Source organism: Carcharhinus amblyrhynchos, chromosome 9 (genome assembly GCF_965287045.1).
Source record: "Carcharhinus amblyrhynchos chromosome 9, sCarAmb.v2.hapA, whole genome shotgun sequence".
NCBI classification, from domain to species: Eukaryota; Metazoa; Chordata; class Chondrichthyes; order Carcharhiniformes; family Carcharhinidae; genus Carcharhinus; species Carcharhinus amblyrhynchos.
In genome coordinates, this window is record NC_137332.1 from 63867987 (window position 1) to 63886227 (window position 18241).

General features: G+C 37.7%; 1 protein-coding gene across 5 annotated transcripts in view; it reads right to left on the minus strand.

The window, feature by feature from the left end:
- nek7 (NIMA-related kinase 7) overlaps window positions 1–18241 on the minus strand; it is a 180793-nt gene that overhangs the window by 15260 nt on the left and 147292 nt on the right. For all 5 annotated transcript variants that reach the window (XM_080195839.1, XM_080195842.1, XM_080195838.1 and 2 more), the window contains exon 9: window positions 14991–15085. In XM_080195839.1, coding sequence (XP_080051965.1) covers window positions 14991–15085 — 95 coding nt within the window. The remainder of the gene's footprint in view (window positions 1–14990; window positions 15086–18241) is intronic.

Here is an 18241-nt window from a genome sequence, read left to right on the forward strand (position 1 = left end):
TATGTCACCTGGACAAGTCTCTCTTTAGAAAACGCCATCATCCTGTTTAGCTGCAATTTGTATGAACTTCATCATGCTATTTAAGACCTCATTACTATTTTTTGCAAGTGAATCTTATTGCTCGTATAAATGGATAGTTCTGCAACACAAAGCAAAATAAAAAAAGCTTGGCAGGGATACAACAGCTGATCAAAGTACGAGACGAAATACAACTTTTCCTGCTTTGGTTCCATTTTGCTACAAGGATAATACTAATGCATAAACTGTTATGAATGAGGAAGACAAAGTAGTTTTGAACATGGCAAAATAATTTGACTGAGGTCACTGAGCGAAATAGGTGTTCAGAAATTAAAATTAATGACCTCCAAAGAAGGTGCATGCATGAAAAGGTGATGAAAATGTTAGAATCATTCTGTTAGCATTAACTTCACGGTAATCATTTTAGTCTCCATGTCAGAACACTGCAGATTTAAGCCTTATTTCAGAAAGTCAGCACATAATCTTGGCTGATATTTGGTTGAAAGAATGTTGCACTGCCACAGGACTACCTTTCAAAAGATATGTTGAATTGAATCTTCGACTACCCCACCTCCCCAAAATAGATATAAATTAAACAGTGGCGTTATTAAAAAAGGAACGTTCTTCTGGTCAAGATCTCCTGCTGAGATTTTCCAGCATTTTCTGTTTTTGTTCTGTTTTGCTGGTCAACATTTATTTCACAACAAAGTTAAAATTGTAATTGATTCCATTGCAATTTATGGAACATTGCCTTGCAACCCCACATTTCCAAGAGTGACTAAACAGTAAAAAAAAGTTAGTTGTGAAATGCACTGAATGCCCTGAGGTTGTGAAAGGGGCTATATGAATGCAATTCAATACTTTGTGATCATATCCATCCAATTTTCCTGGAACAATATACAATAGAGAAATAAAGAACATCTTACCTAATGAGTTTCACCTACTTAACTGTTGTAAAATAAGTAAATTCTATCAGCTGGTAACTGTGGATTTACATATATAAAGATATAGTATATCTAAGTAAATATATGTCACAATGCCAAATTATAGTAAAGAACAGTAAAGAACAGCATTTCTACTTTCACGGAGAAGACTCATTTATGCAACATTCACATCTCTCAGAAATGTTGCCAACTGCTGAAATACCCCAAAACAGTGACTAAAGATCCTACAATTTAATAAGCAGCTTGGAATTGTTGGCCAGTACACGGAGGAAAAGTTCCTTCCCTTCTTACAATAGCACGATAGAATCTGTAAAGGCCCTTCTGTATTGCAGGGTTTCGGTCTCAAACCTTAGCAGCGATTGTCAATGTAGGACACTTTCAACACTGCACTGGAATGTCAGCAATAATTACCTGAATTCCTGGAATGTTTAGATAATTAGTGACTAACCAAGTCAATCGTGATCAGTGTGTTTTACTTATGGGAATAGAAATAGGTTTTCACTGGGAGAAGTGAGAATCCTGGATTCTTTAGAAATTCATACTTCAAGTCCTTATAAAGTCGTGTATGTGGTTTCAGAATTGTGAATGAAAGCTTTGGGTATTTAATTTCTGTTTCCTCCTGTTTAAGTTCCCTCCTCTAGTTTCTTGACTGATTTAACAAATGGGACCAGAATCTTTGTTGTTTGATGAAACAATTACTTCCGTCAACAGAATTCAATAAAAATAAACTAAGTGTATGATGAACCACCATGGCAACAATACAGAATTGAAGTAGTAATTTCAATGTGCATTCAAATTTGTACTCATAGCCATATAGAAGCAAAAAATTAAAGTACCTTTGTTGGATGCAAGGCTTGGGAGGCTGCTTTGTCTAGAGAAACGGGAATTGGAATTTCTCTGATATGGTGGAAACCACTGAAGTACCCTCGGCATCCACAATTATTTCAATCAAGTATGTAAAACCTACATTAAAATGGCTCTCTTGTTAAGGAAGCATTTAAAAGTTTTTTTATATATAAATAGCAGCCTGAACAGTTAATATAGAGCTGAAATATTAGTCAGATAAAATCTGACCAATTTGTTAAATGGCATCTGTCTTAATGGAACTACACAACCAGCTATTCATAATTCACAATTTCGGTACTTGGGGCTTTTCGATTTCTACATGTGCAATGAGCACAGCATTTATCATCCAGCTTAATTCTGTCCGCCCCCATTATCAGGACAGGCCCACAGATAGTCACAAGGATTTAAGAACTATTCTAATGGAATATCTAAATCACTGAAATGTATGTGTCAATGTATGTAAACATTATTAAGAATATTGTGAATTATTCTGTCCCAATTGTTACATGCTGAACCAGCAAAATATTTATGTTGGATAGCTAATGCAAAACTACCATTCGGAAAGAAAAATATGCTCCTGCTATAATTAAATTTTCATTTCCGTCCTGAAACACTTCTGCCAAATAGCAACCTGAATAGTGCACTATTAATCGCCTAAATTTTAGTATTTAAAAATAAATCATTCACTCTGAACATTCAATTTTTTAAGAATGAAGTGTCATAAGAACAGGTACATCATTTCTGAAATACGTATGCACTTCATACATAGAAGTTCAGAAAATAAAAAAAGCAATAATCAATGTCCAATATCTGTCCTGCCTGAAAGGATTGCATGGACTATTACATACACGTATCTTCAAATAGCAGACTTTAGAATCCTCCACACACTTTCTTTTCCACTGATAGTGTCCTTGGGATTCAGTATTAGTACCTTTTAAATCTCTTAACATGGACAGCATCAACGCTGCAGTGAGCAGAGTGGTGCCCTAAAGTCAGTCACCCTTTTCTGCATGTGCTAATAAGTTTGATTTTCAAAGGACAATGTGTACATTCCCCAGACACACAGACCTTCTGCAAAACACGCAGACCATCCTATGGTACTCAGTGAGCTTTAGCAGGGACAGGACAAGCTGAAAATGGCTCTCATCTGTCGGCTGCTCTTTGAAACGTATCCTTAACTGTTTGATTCCCAGAACTGGTATTTAGATATCTGAAGTTCTGAATCAACATAGTAGAGTAATTTAGTGATGGATGCGCTAACAATGTTCAAATATCACAAGCACTTTGTGGCTACTAGAAACAGTTAAAATGTAAGCAATATTATGTTACTAAACACAAGTCAATAAAACATTTCAGAATATTACTGACAGGAAGCAAATTCAGTAAAGAGTTAAACTGGGCATATTTTCATGCATCTTCTGCTTTGACAGATGAAAAATGTCAACTGTCCTGTTTTTATTTTCTAGCTTTTGCACTATTCATCTGGTTCATTAGTGCATATCGCTGCTGCCCCTGACAGCTGCTTGCCCTCTCTTCCCAGCAGCTGAATTTTTCAGGCTAATTTGATTCTCCTCACTGAGACGATCACTGAAATGATTGACTTGCTCCCTGACCTCAAGGGTCCGACTTTCCTTATTAGTATTCCTCGTGTGTTCAAGGTAAGGGAGCGCAGTGTCTGTCTTCAGGGCTGGTGGCTGCACTCTCTCTTTTACTGTAAGCCACCAACCTACAACCTTCTAAGGAGGCAACTGCTGCTCTGTACAATGAAGGAAACATGTAAAACCTCATCTTCAGATGTCAAGGTCCGTGTAGATGAGTAACTGATTTATATTATCAATTTATGCAAATAATTTGTGACACTGAACAACAAGGCATTAATTAATACCAGGAAATTATCCTATTGCATTATGCTCTCCAACTAGACACATATGCATTTTTACACCTTAATGGCCCTCAGTTTAAAAATTGGTACTGCTCGTTCTAGAAGAAGTCAGGTTTAACTATCTTGTTTAAAAGATTATTCAACAATGTAAATTGTGCATCAACAAAACATAATTTTTTTTCCTGAACAGCAAAATAACATGACGTGCTCTAAATGCATTGTAAGTATGAAATGCTTTTTTTAAAAAAGGGAAATCATGATCCAATGAGTGCAAAATGAATGAAACCATTTCCATTTTGACTCCCTTTTTCCCACAATCAGGAACCATTTGTAGGAGCCCACAGTACTTGATATGCAAGTACTTCACATGAGATACAATGAATATCCCATAGTTGACTACAATCGCACCTATATAATGGCCTGGACTTTGGAGTCAGCAGCAAGGCAATGGCACTCATTGCTGACCTTGAAGATGACTTTCCACAAAGATCTAGTGATACCTGTCACATAGATTTTGTCTAATTTGAATCTGGTCCCAGGTTAAATGGATCTCCCAATATCCAGCAACAGTAATTAATGTTGTCAGACAGGGTGAGCTGATTACCCTTCACTTTTTCAAATTTTAGAGAGTGAAATAGAGATTTGGATCTGCACAATAAAAGTTGAAATGAATAAACAAAATTTGTAAAATGTTTAAGAAAACAAGATGTCATCATAATCAAATGAATTCATATAACAAAAAATAATAAATTTCTGGGGCAATGCTGTTCTGCAATTGTTATGGCCTATGCAAAATTAAAAATCCAATTACATCTCATTAAAAGGATTTTAACTATATTACAGCATAAAAGGGAAATCTCTCTTCATTTCAGTAATTTCTGAAGATTGCCATCTGCAGGGACTTCAACAGTACACACTGTGGAGGAGCAGGGAATCACCTGCAGCAACTGCTGGACATCCACGTTTAATTACTCATATGCAGACTCCAGAAATTGCCATCAGCTTCACAGGTTAATGAGAGCGAACACTCTGGGCGGAATTTAATCTGAGCGACAGGGGAATTGTCTGCCAGCTAGAGAGCCAGCGAGAGCCCCATGTTGCTTCCTTTGGGAAAGGCCCGCTATGATATTAAGTGCCAGTCAAGATACTGAAGTGACCGACAGCAGGCCTTCACTGGAATCAAGGACCTCAGGAAAAATCCCCGCCCCTGTGGCTGGCAACTCCATTACAGGCAGTGCCACCAGGGGAACGGTGGTGGCTGCCAACAAAGCACTCACTAGGGGCCCCAGATCAATGAGAGATACAAAGCAAGAGGCAAGTGAGGGCAAGATAAGAAGAGGTCTTGGGGCAAGGTCACATGGAATTGGAGGGAAGGCTGATGGGGGATAGTTTATAGTGGGCTCTCAGCTTCCCGATACCAGCCCCTTCAATTTGGGGCTCACTATTGAACTATGGACGACCACCTTCTCCCAGGAGCCCATAAGCAAATCTGTCAAGGTTTGTCCTCATGTAGCCCACCTGACGACTGCGCTACCCACATGGCAACCTCACCACTGGTTGAATTCCAGTGACAGCAGGATGAGGCCTTTAAGTGGGCATTAATTTCCTAATTTACAGCCACAATTGGCAGTGTGAGAGAAGGCCTTTCCATGTTGGACATAATTGACACAGAAATACAGCAGGACTCCCACCTGACCTTCTCCCAGCTTCAAACTCATCCCAGAGGAGGGCATTAAATTATGTCCTTTCAGTTTTGCTCTTGTGACAGCAAAATCTGGGTCATTATTTTGTCAGGTATTTAAAATATGCATAAATAGAAAGCTGCATTCCAACTACCTGAACATTTGACATTTTGCCAAAATTTTAAACCCGAATATCCTGTGATCAGATGTACATTTTTTGATTTCCAAATTGGAAAAATATCATGTCTGTTCACTTCCAGTGAAACGTATGCCACTTGTGTTGTGATCAATTAACTAAGGAGAAAAACTGGAATCAAACCTTGGAGCATCATACGAACACATGACAAGGAGTAGGCTCAGCCTCTTGAGCCTGCTTTACCGCTTAATAAGATCAAGGAGGAACTGAAAATCATTTCAAATCTGCATCCTGCCTACCCGAATAACACATCATCCCTCTTGCTTACCAAGAATCTATCCACCTCTGCCTTAAAAATATTCAAAGACTCCGCCATCTTTTAAGGCAGCGAACTCCAAATACTCATGACCTTCTGACTTAAATCATTTTACCTCATCTCCGTTTCAAATAGATGACCCCTTATTTTTAAACAGTGACTCCGAGTTCTAGAGTCTCCTGTGAGAGGAAACATCCTCCCTCCATCCACCCTGTCAAAATCTTATGATTTTCTTTGTTCTTTATCCCGCAGGATCATATACATCCTACTCAAGTCACCTCAATCTTAGAGACTTCAGCAGATACAAGCATAGCCTGTCCAAATTTTCCTTATAAGGCAACCCACATATTCCAGGTATTAATCTGATAAACCTTCTCTAAACTGATTCCAACACATTTATATCCTTTCTTAAGCAAGGAAACCAATGTTGTACACAGTACTCCAGTTATGATCTCACCAGTGTCTTGTGCAACGGAAGCATGAACTCTCTACTTACATAATCAATTCCTCCCCACCATAAACAATCACATTCTATTAGGTTTCCTAATTATTTGCTGTACTTGCGTACCAGTCTCCTGTGGTACATGCACTAGGACACCCAGATCCCTCTGCATCCTTTCACTATTTAGTGAATGTTTCTTTATTATCCTTCCTACTAAATGAAGCATTTTACATTTTCCCACGTTATACTCAATTTGCCAGTTCTTTGTCCACTCACCCATACGTTTTTGTAGATGATATAGTTCTATGTTGGCCTGCCATAACTGGTACCCATACCTTAACAATATCTCTTCCACACTGACTGCTGAATTAGTCAGCTGAATTTTATTTTTAAAATCTGATTAGGGTAAAGGGAATTGAAATATGCATCTCTTCATTTGAGATCGAGCTGCCAATCCAATGTATACTGAAATTTTTGGCATCTTCTCTCACATACCTTGTGCCGACATCTGTTCTGAAGCAACTGTGCCAGATTTATGCGGGGACACTTTCTGTTTATGAACCTGGCTAAGTGCTATCAGAAAAAATAAGCCAATGGTTTAACACACAAGACAAAAGAAAAAGTTTTAATTTTGTTCCCGTCATGTCAGGATGGAATATCATAGCTCCAAGATATAATAGCCAGTACGTGCATGCAAGGAAGAGGACCCTCAAGTTTGAGTGCTGCTGTAAGTTGAGGCAGTACTTGCACAAGTCCAACTGCAACATAAAAAAAATGCCTAAAAGATGCTCAGTTACACATTAACTTAGGTAGCTTAGCCAAAGAGGGACTTCAAAATCATCTCCTGTTCCCTCTATTTATGATAGTTTTAACTATATCAGACAGCACACCTGATGAGCCAAAGTAATTGAATGGTTATCTATTTCCTGGAATTATAATTCAGATTATTTTCCACACCAGCAATGCAAAGTGATAACATTTATAAAAGTATTAATTATTAAATTATAAAATTGATTCATACATTTATTCATTAATAATAATAATAAATGATTTTATAAATGTTATATCAAGCTTCTGGAATAAATTTGAACTGCAATTTTAAACTTTTTTAAACTATTTACATTATTGTTATTAAGCTCATTTTTTGCCTATAGTGGCCTCTCTCACTGTGAGTAAAGCTATAAAATTCCTCCAGGACTGGTCAGCCAATAACATCATTCTACTTGAATTGTTTGTTTAAAAACAAAAGGATGTCTTGGAACATCCAATACCAAACTACAAACTAAGAGCGAATGAAAGATAATGAGCAAGCGACACGTCTCCTATTCCAAATGTTTTTCATAATAATCTTAATCATATAATCCCACAAAAATTACTGATATTTCCTTCACCAGCACGATTTGAAGTGACTAAAGTGCAGACCAGTTTTTTGGAACTATCATTTTTTTAAAAAACTCTTGATAATTCAGATGTGTTTTTCTGAAAGCAAAATCTTATTTTCTAACACAATTTCAATTAAGTTGAAATGCACTTAGCTATCCACGCTCAAAAATAAATTTAGTTTAAAGACTATGCACATCTGGTCACCCCAATGATCATAAAGTTGGCGTCCCAACTATACATTTTCTCCTAATACACTTAGTAAACCTGTAGCCCTCTGCAGCCAATGAGCAAGGAGATCTTTGCTATGAATTTTTAAAAACAGCAATTTTAGCACCTCTTATCCCCCTTTACACTTCTGGAGCACAATAACCAACCTCTGAAAACCAGCATCCATTCCTCACAGTGCTGAGGCTGTTTTGGTTACTTTAGATTCTACTATGGAGAAGCCTTGCCTACAGTAGAGAACACTTGTCATTCTAGATAACTGATCCAGGACTATAGTCATAAATCTCATTTAGAATCATTGTATGAAGGGTGGTTTTTAAAATACACAAATTGCAGTATCCTTGAAACAACATATTTGTAACACTGTTCCTAATGAAGTTTTATTAGATGGCTATATTTTGGCACTGTGTCACTAATTTAGAGTAAAATGAAGGTTACTGATCTGTTCCGAAGTCTTTTTGACTATAGGACAGGGTAACGCAGCTGTTAAAAATTAAAAGGAAGCTTGGGTTGTTGCTGGAAAGAAGATACAACATGTTCATACTTGGAGACAATGGGAGTAGAATCTGTGTTTACAGTGGTTTGACCGCGAGTCTCCAAAGTTCCAGGAAGATGCTAAGAACGTCATGAGAAACAGTTATGCTTTAAATGGTCCACTTACTTCCAAGATAAAAGACGGTTCAGGTCTCAAGCATTGCTAATCAGCATTTTTACCTGTAAACAAGGCCCGTGTGATCCACACTGCAATAAAGCTAGGCTGACAGAGAAGTGTTTCTAAGATATCCCTGAAACTCATGTCATTGGCAGTCCATCAGGATCCAGGAGAGATGGAGCAGCTCGAGGTCAAACGTTTCTACGGTTCTCCACACAAAAATGGGAACTTGGATTGGAAAAGTCAAATTAGTGAGGATTTGAAATTAGGCTGCAAGATTACCTAGCACACACAAGAGGGGTTGTCTCCAGGAAAAGCCCTCACCATGAAAGGCGATTCCAGGGTTAAAGGTTACGAGATTGGGAAAGGAAAGGATCAGGAGCAAAGGTTCACTTTGGACTGGGTCCAGGAAAATCAAATTATTGATAACGCAAAATAGGTTGTCTTAAAAGCAAAAAAGGGAAAAAAGGAATAAGGTTTAAAGTATAAGTGGCCGACAGCAATGATATTTAGGCAACAATGCTTTTAGTCTGTTGCCATGGAAGTCTTAAAACATGAAATCTTGTAATGTCTTAATTTCATCTATTAACTGGAAGCTTAAATTGCTTTTTAAAAGTTATTGATTTTCATGGGGATCTTAATAGCAAAACACAGCTTGAAACATCACAGGCCTTTTGAGCATATCACAGGTTTATCTGCAAATGTAGCACTTAGCAAAAGGCTGAATTACAAAACCTACCCAGAGACAACAATGTAATGAATTGTTGACAACATTAACTTTAATGCAACTTTAATGAAATGACATGGCTAATCTTGTACTTTAAATGTGTATTGTGTAACTTCACTTAAAAAAAACATTATCAATACATCACCAAAATAAATAATTCTTGTAAAATCAACTTCGTACTGAATGCCACGTTTGACGATTACAATCTTCCTCAAAGATTATAAAACCAATACTAAAACCTGATATGAAAAAGTTCTTTTGCATGAGCTGACAAGAGCTATCCCCTTACCTAATTAAACAGCCTTTTTAATAGGATACTCCCCACACAAAAAAGTTCTGCTCTCTAAAACTTTACTATAGTAGTCATTCTGATAACGTTTTCTCCTTCCTTAGGAGATGCAATATAAAAACTTATTTTCACAATCTAGCCCAGGTGAAAATCAAACACCAAAATGCCATATTTCAATAAATGATATAATTGATATAAATCTTCCATTATAGCAGAATCATACTTATATGGAAGGTCTAACTTTCTCAACATACAGTTCAGAATGATGCCAAAGTAGAGACAATATTGTTGAAATAAGGGAACTGTGCCGTTGGCAAAAATCCAGTTTATCATGAAATGTTGCCACCAGAAGATATTAATTTTGGCAAAAACACAGTTGTCTTCATTTTATTTTCTACTTATATTTAAGGGATGTGGCCAATTCGCATTTCGGAGGTTTTTACTCCACACCAGTGCTTTAAAAAATCTTTACACTGAAAAGAATGAACCCAATATAAAATTAGCCTAAGAAAACTCTTTTATATAATAGATTATGGTTAAGAAGTTAGAGCATGTCAACAGATGCAAAAGAGACAGCAACACAGATGGTTACAGTAAGCATCCTACAAAATAAGATTGGAAAGGCAATGTTTTGGCTGTTGATTTAACTTCCCAACATTATCACTGCAATTACCCCTACTTTGGATTCTAGTAAATGACTAAGTGAAAGATTAGCACACTCAAACAGGAGATCCATGGTGATTGCTACACAATGTGTGTATGTTAAATATACTTCTCAGAAATGACTAGAAAAGGGGTGGTAAGAAAGCATTTATCAAGCAAATCTCTGAATTCTCTTGCCATAGTTTGGCTGAGTTTTAACACAATTTGGCCAGCAGCCAAACACAGAGCACATCAGGATAGCAGCAAGCTCAGTCTGAGATTGAGAAAGAGGAAGAGAAAGACATAAGACAAAACAAGTACTACTGTGTAAGCCTGTAATTAACACAGCATTAGCTAATTAGAGAGCACAGTGGTGGCAATTGTGCTTTGGACAGACTAGTCTTCCTGCCTGATGTCAGCTATTATAACACAAGCTGAAAAAAAAACCCAAGGGAAAAGCAAACCATTAGAAAAAGTTATTTCATTAGGAACTTTGATCAAGCATATTTTAGTTGAAATGTGGACATCACTGGCAAAACATCCCAGTTGCCCCAAGGTGGTCGTTTTCTTGAACCATTGCAACCTGCATGGTATTCTTCTGTGGATTGACAAAACTGAGTGGTTTGATAGGCCACTTCAGAGGGTAATTAAAAGTCACATACATGCCAGGCTGGGTAAAAACAGCAGTTTTCAGGTTTACATGCCTAAATTATACCAGCAACCTTGTTTCTAACAACACTTTTCACCTCATTTCAGTTTTTTAAAATCTGAAAATATTTTAAAAACTGAATCAAAATTTTCCAAGAGCCAAGAATTTATCTCAGGCTATCAATCATGGCTTCTGGATGACTGATCCATTAACATAACAACAGTACCATACACAGAAATTGTCCCATTAGGAAGACAGCATGGGTTCGTGAAAGGCAGGTCATTTTAACTAAATTATTGGAATTCTTTGAGGACATTACAAGCACAATGGGGAACCTGTGGATGTGGTGCATCTGGATTTCCAGAAGACATTTGGTAAGGTGCCGAGCCAAGGACTGCTGCTTAAGATAAAGGTGCATGGTGTTATGGGTAATTTATTAGCATGGATAGAGGATTGGTTAACTAACAGAAAGCAAAGAGTAGGGGGGATAAATAGGTGTTTTTCCAGTTGGCAATCAGTAACTCATGGTGTGCCTCAAGGATCAGTGTTGGGACCGCAATGTTTACAATTTACATATATGATTTGGAGTTGGGGACCAAGTGTATTGCGTCAAAATTCACAGATGACACAAAGATGAGCCGTAGAACAAAGTGTGCAGAGGACACAAAGTCTGCAAAGGAATATAGATAATTTAAATGAGTGGGCAAGGGTCTGGCAAATGGAGTACAAAGTTAGTAAATGTGAGTTCATCCATTTTGGTATAACAGCAAAATGGACTATTATTTAAATGGTAAAAAAATTGCAGCATGCTGTTGTGCAGAGGTACCTGGGTGTCTTTCTGCATGAATCACAAAAAGTTGGTTTTGTGTAGCAGGTAGTTAAGAAGGCAAATGGAATTTTATTCTTCTTTGCTAGTGGGAGTTTAAAAACAGGGAGATAATGGTGCAGCTGCATAAGGTGCTGGTGAGGCCAAACCTGGTGTACAGCTTTGGTCTCCTTACCTGAGAAAGGCTATCATGCTACTGGAGGGGATGCAGGGGAGATTCACTAGCTTGAATGCAGACTTGAAAGGGTTGGCTAATGAAGACAGACAGTAGACTGGGACTATACGCATTGGAATTCAAAAGAATGAGGGTAGGTTTTATAGAAACATACAAAATTATGAAGGGAATACACAAGATAGAAGCAGGGAGGTTGTTTCCACTGGTGGGTTAAACTAAAAATGGGGGGGGGGGGGGGGGGGAATCACCTCAAACTAAGGAGGAGCAGGTTTAGAACTGAGTTGAGGAAGAACTTCTTCACCCAAAGGTTTGGGAATGTATCGAATTCCCCACCAGTGAAGCAGTTCAGGCTCTCTCATTTGAATGTTTTTAAGGCAAAGAGAATTTTGAACAGTATAGGAATTAAGGGTTACGGTGAACGGGCAGGTAGGTGGCGCTGAGTCTACAAAAAGATCAGCGATGATCTTATCAAATGGCAGAACTGGCTTGAAAGGCCACAAAGCTCCTCCTGCTCCTAGTTCTTATATCCATGTCATAGATAGAAAATATGCATTTGTATATTGATTGGAAAGTCATTTCTCTCCCATTAATTTTAATACAAACCAACATCCCCCACTGTATACTGCCCCACACACGTTTTCCTAAATTCAGGGATAATAAAGGGAAAGGATGGCAAAGTATACATTTAGATATGAAGAGATATATCAGTACTTGTTTTATAACTAAATGGGGTTCTGAAAACTCTAAACAGAAATCTTCTAAATGGACAGGCTTCAGTTCACTCAGGTCCTTGGCACATTTTTGGAAAATATTCTGATGTGTGTCATCAGAATAACTGAAGTCAATTGCATTTCTTTCCTCCAAGCTGTTCAAAACAATAAAATCTTCTGAACAACACGCAAGGGACCACTTTATGTCCATGAGGGCTCCAGGTTTGTCAGATTTATTACTGAACAGGTCATGTTCTTCAGGCAGAAAAAGACATTTCCTTGGGTGGGATGCTTGGAAAATTCTTTGTACTGTTAGACTATATGTCAAACCAACAGCTGAGTTTGTTTTTTCACTTGCTACTACATTCCAAGATTCTTGGTGTACCAGCCATGTCCATCAGACTGTCACTTAGTTTCAGACAATTAAAGCTGTCAATTTGCTTAGGAAAGAAAACAATTTCACTCAGCTTCTGCTTCCAATCAACTGCCATATCCAATCAACTCCCAGTCACATGAAAATATATCCTCCAAGTTCATCATGTTATCTTTCATCCTTGCTGTACATTGCTTGAGTATTCCACCTCCTGCCCTCTCTGCAGGTCTTAATCAATTTCTTTCCACCATTCAAGTCCAATCCTAACATTCACCTACACAACTTTTCCTCAAATTTGCTGCCCAGTCATCCTTGCACTCTGATTTTTAAAACTAAGAAGTAAATATACTAGTTACTGCTCAATTTACTTACCTTTGTAACCAAGACAATTGGATAAAATCACAATAAGTATCAAGGAACATAAATAGGCTTTCAAATTACAAATGTAGCTAGGTAACCCACCATATTCCAAATCATAACAAAAGCAACTTAATATCTATTTGTGAATCACTCTGAATACCTCAAATTGATTTCATAGTTGGCTGCATTTTCCACGGTCGGAATAAAATCTAATTTTTGCATGAGGTGGATGAGCTGATCAGAGATGTCTTATCTTTGCGTGAATATTTAGATTGAAAATCAGAAACCATAAATGTGATCTTTATGCTTTGTCCTGAAAGCAATTAATTGTGGGACAGGGCTTGATACCCTGGACTACTGGACAACTATGGCACAGACAAGCAAGCAGCTCTTCGTTGAGTTGAATTTGGACTGGAAGTCAGGTGCTTGTATCTATACCAGCTATAACAGAGTTTCTGGACTGATGGACTTTTCCAGACCCACAAAGTTCTGCAGTTCTCAGATCACAAACAGACAGATCCGTGGTGGTGAAATGAAACCTCATGTGCAAGCTCTGTTATAGGTTCTAGTCCAGGTTTCACATTATTAGTTCACTTAGAGATGTGTCAATTATATTTTTGAACACCCAAGTGTTAAATAATTAAAGCAGTCTCCTGCATTTATTTCTTTTGCCCAGGTTTGCTTTCTTCTTATAAGTTGGCTTGTAGTTTAAAAGCCCATGTCACTAGATCCAGTCCAGCAGTTATTATCTATAATTCAATTAGCAGAACACAATAGGACTTGTAGCAGATCTGCACGCTAATTACAATTAAAAAAACTTTCATTCAATATGGGTGACAATGCAACACACTTGTAAAGATAAAGTCACATTTCATATAGAGCATGGATGTTATCTTTGACAAGATCTTGGCAGAAATATATAGTGAATTCTGACTAATGTAATCCTTTAATTGTTTTGCCACACGATTCCTGTTGCACATTGTACTTTTAACTTGGCTTGGATCAGCTTATTTTTACTTGGTATATTTGTTTCACTGCAGTAAATTGCATCACTGCAGTATATTTACAGAGCGGATTATTTAAGGGAACTTCATTTACCTTCTATTAATTAGAAAAGAGGCAATTGCATGTGATTCTGTCATCTTTGAACTTATAGAAATTATAGCCAGGCTAAAGTGCTTAGTGTTTATTCTTGCTCCAAGTGCCTTGCCATCACCCAACCCAATTTTGAGGAACCAAGTGTCTAAAACCAATTGCTGACCACAAACCGGTAGAAATTGACAAACAGCTCATAGATGGCCCTTGAGGATGATTGTTGCAAGCACTAAAAATTGAGAAAAATAATTCAAATGCATTGTTAGAACAAATAGAGCACCAAATGTGAACAAGAAGAACAAATTACAGGAAAGCATAGATTTCTTCCACCTTGAAAAGCACAATAAATTTATGAGTTTTACACACAGTACCAATTTAGATATCTTATTCATCATTATTCTGATCAGCATTATGGAGAGAGAAAAATGGCAGCAATTATTTTCTGGTCCAAAGCATGACACCTTCAGGACATTTATTTGCAGAGCATTTCATAAGAACAGAAAGTTATCAGTAACATTAAAAAAGATACCAGTTATTTTCTTATATAATCCAAGTTACTGTTCAATCTCACTACAAGTGCTGTCAACATGTTAAGATGCCCATAGTTTATCGGTTTACCTCATATAGCAGACAACCTAGTGACCAGATGTCAGATTTGAAGTTGTAACCATTTTCATGTATTCTCTCCGGGGACATGTAATACGGAGTGCCCACTTTAAAAAAAAGAAAAAAAGTTATAACTTGTGCACAAAGATAAATTTTTTTTTACAAGATCACTTAAAGCTTGGTGTTTCATTCATACACGTTTAAGTAAAGAATCTATATTACTTACAAGATGCATATACATACTCCACTGCAGGTGAAATGTAGTTTAATTCAACATTTCCATCATCTGTCAAACTGATCAGACAGGCTTTCAACAAAACACTTTTGGTTATCACGCTAAACATGATGCTCAAGTAGAATAGAACCATCGTAGTTGCAGTCTGGTAAGTTGCAACTTTTAAGTGAAAAAGCTTCAAGCAAATCAGATTTTCCCATTATAACCAACATAAAAGCTGTAGGTAGGGTCTGTGGTCCTTTCCTAATAGAAGTTAAATATTAAAATGCTATACCCTCTAAACTGAAATTTCTTAAATTCCTATATACACAAATGAAATTAACAGTCAAGATGCAATAAATTAAAAGCTATGTGCTAGATTAGAAGAAACGTGCTAATTCTTTGTACTTGATTCCTGTTGGTCACCCCTCTCGCTTGGAGTGCCTCTCTCCATCTGACTGCTTTTCTTCAACGAACCATCAGTAGGAACACGGGCGAGAAGCGAGCAGGGGGCCTGCACTGGGCGAGAAGCGAGCGGTGGGCCTGCGCCGGGCGAGAAGCGAGCGGTGGGGCCTGCGCGAATCTGCAAGCAAGGGAGTAGTGGAGTGAAGTGGTGAGTAGGAGGCAGCAGCAGCAGATGGGGGCAAGGTGGCAGTGGACTGGAGCAAGGCGGCAGCAGACAGGGGTGCTTTTCCTTTTTTAGATTTCAATGGTTTAAAGCTTTTTCTCCCATACACAACACAACTGCTTCAAAAGATTTTGCACCTTAAAGAAAGATTTCCAAGCTTGTTGTGATTTGAACCAGTGTAGTCAGAGCCTGGGCTTAATCATAGAATCACAGAACTCTACAGCGCACAAACAGGCCCTTCGGTCCATCGAGTCTGCACGGACCACAATCCCACCCAGGCCCTACCCCCATATCCCTACATATTTACCTACCAATCCCTCTAACCTATGCATCTCAATACACTAAGGGGCAACTTTAGCATGGTCAATCAATCTAACCTGCACATCTTTGGACTATGGGAGGAAACTGGAGCACCTGGAAGACACCCACGCAGACACGAGGAGAATGTGCAAACTCCACACAGGCAGTGACCTGAGCCAGGAATCGAATCCAGGTCCCTGGCCCTGAAGCAGCAATGCTAACCACTGTGCTACCACGCCGCCGGCTTCTGGATTATGAATTCAATGACTTTACCACTATGTCCACACCTCATCCTCAAACAAGTACTCAGTGCTTGTTGTCACAAGTGAAAAAGACAATACTATGCAAATTACCAAATTAATCCCAGTAAACAAGTTCTCTTCACTGGTATTGCTTTCGGAGTTGCATTAAAATTGTAAATGGAAATCACCTGTGCTGATTTATCTCCCATTTAGAAATCACTGGCAGCTTTAACTAATACAACTATATATTTATTTTTGCACAGAGCAAAAACCAAACCCTACCTCGTTGCACTATTCTTAAGAAAGGGCCTTGATAAGTCTATTGCTACAGCTTTATACAGAACAAATCAACTTCAGTAAAGCAAATGAACAGTCTCTGACAGTAATGCAGTTCTGGCTTGATTTAAAAGTTATGGACTTCCAGTTTTAAATCAATCATTTGGAGGCACCAACAACAGTAAAATTTAAGTCAAGGATAAATGTACAAAGCCACATTTAAGCAATTATTACGTATAAAGATGCATTTAGCCCATTTGAGCTGCAAGGGGTCAACAGTAATCACCTCTTGTTACCATAAAATATGATACTAATAATTGGCAGTGAACAACATGCAAGCTTGTGGATGTGGAGAATCCACAGGAAAATCTGCAGGGGGCAGGGAAAATATTTCAGCATGCACATAAGTAGCTTCAGAAAGGTACTGACAGTCAAGCTGATCAGAAAAATGAATCACAAGAAGCATCAAACATTTGCCAGCAATTCTAGGATTGAAGTTAATTTTAGTACCCAAGCAAATTTCGATGTTAGATTCTGTCCATAAGAGTTATACCAGTAACAAAGATCATTATCTAAACATTATTTCTTTATTCAGAAATAAAATGATCTCTTGCTCCGAGTCGCAGGTATAATTAAATAGTTATGTCAGATTCATCTGATAAATTTGCACATAGAATACAACTGAAAAACTTGATACCTAAAAAATGGAATTGTGAAAGACTTCAGGACAAGTAAATAACAAACTCTAGAAAATAACAGCTGTCAAATAAAATTAACTATGAAGAGTGACTTTTCAGACTGTGAACTTTTAGGTCACAAGTATTAACTGTAGGGTATGAAGTCCCTGCATTTTCAAGGCAAGTTTTAGTTCTGAAATTTAGAAGGGCTGTTCCAGGCGATACAAACTAGAAATCAAATGCTGAACTTACAGCACTGACAAATTGCTTCTTTAGCTGCAGAATCAGGGCACATAGGTGGTGTTCAAAGATGGGACAAATTTAATGATTTGGGAGAAAATAACAAAATAATTAGGGAAATCAGGAAACCTAACCAAGTACATAAACATTGCTCAGATAATTTAACACATCTTCTACAAAGGTAAATTAAGTTGAGTGCATGACTGTTGGTGACAGCAAATGATCTAGGCCAAGACGACCACTGAAATGAAATGGAAGTGCAAAGTCACAACAGAAATGCACCCTTTTAAATCTCAAAATAATGGATAACAATGTAAAATGTTTGGCACCTTAGCAGGAACCTATAATAAATAAGATGTCTAACCTGCTACAATTTCTAAACTAAGAGAAAAATGATAAGCGCTTTGCATGTCTGAGGATCTATCACTGTTTTATTTTACTCCCAAGATAGTTTATTGTTAATAAAATCAGAAAATGCTGGTAAAATTCAGCAGATCTGACAGCTTCTGTGAAGAGAAAATCAGAGCTCACTTTTTGAGTCCATTATGACACCCCTTCAAAGAGGACTCACAATGGACTCAAAACATGAACTCTGCTTTCTTCTAAACAGATGCTACTAGAGCTGCTGAGCTTCTCCAGCCTTTTCTGTTTTATTTCAGATCCCCAGAACGTGTAGTCTTTTAATT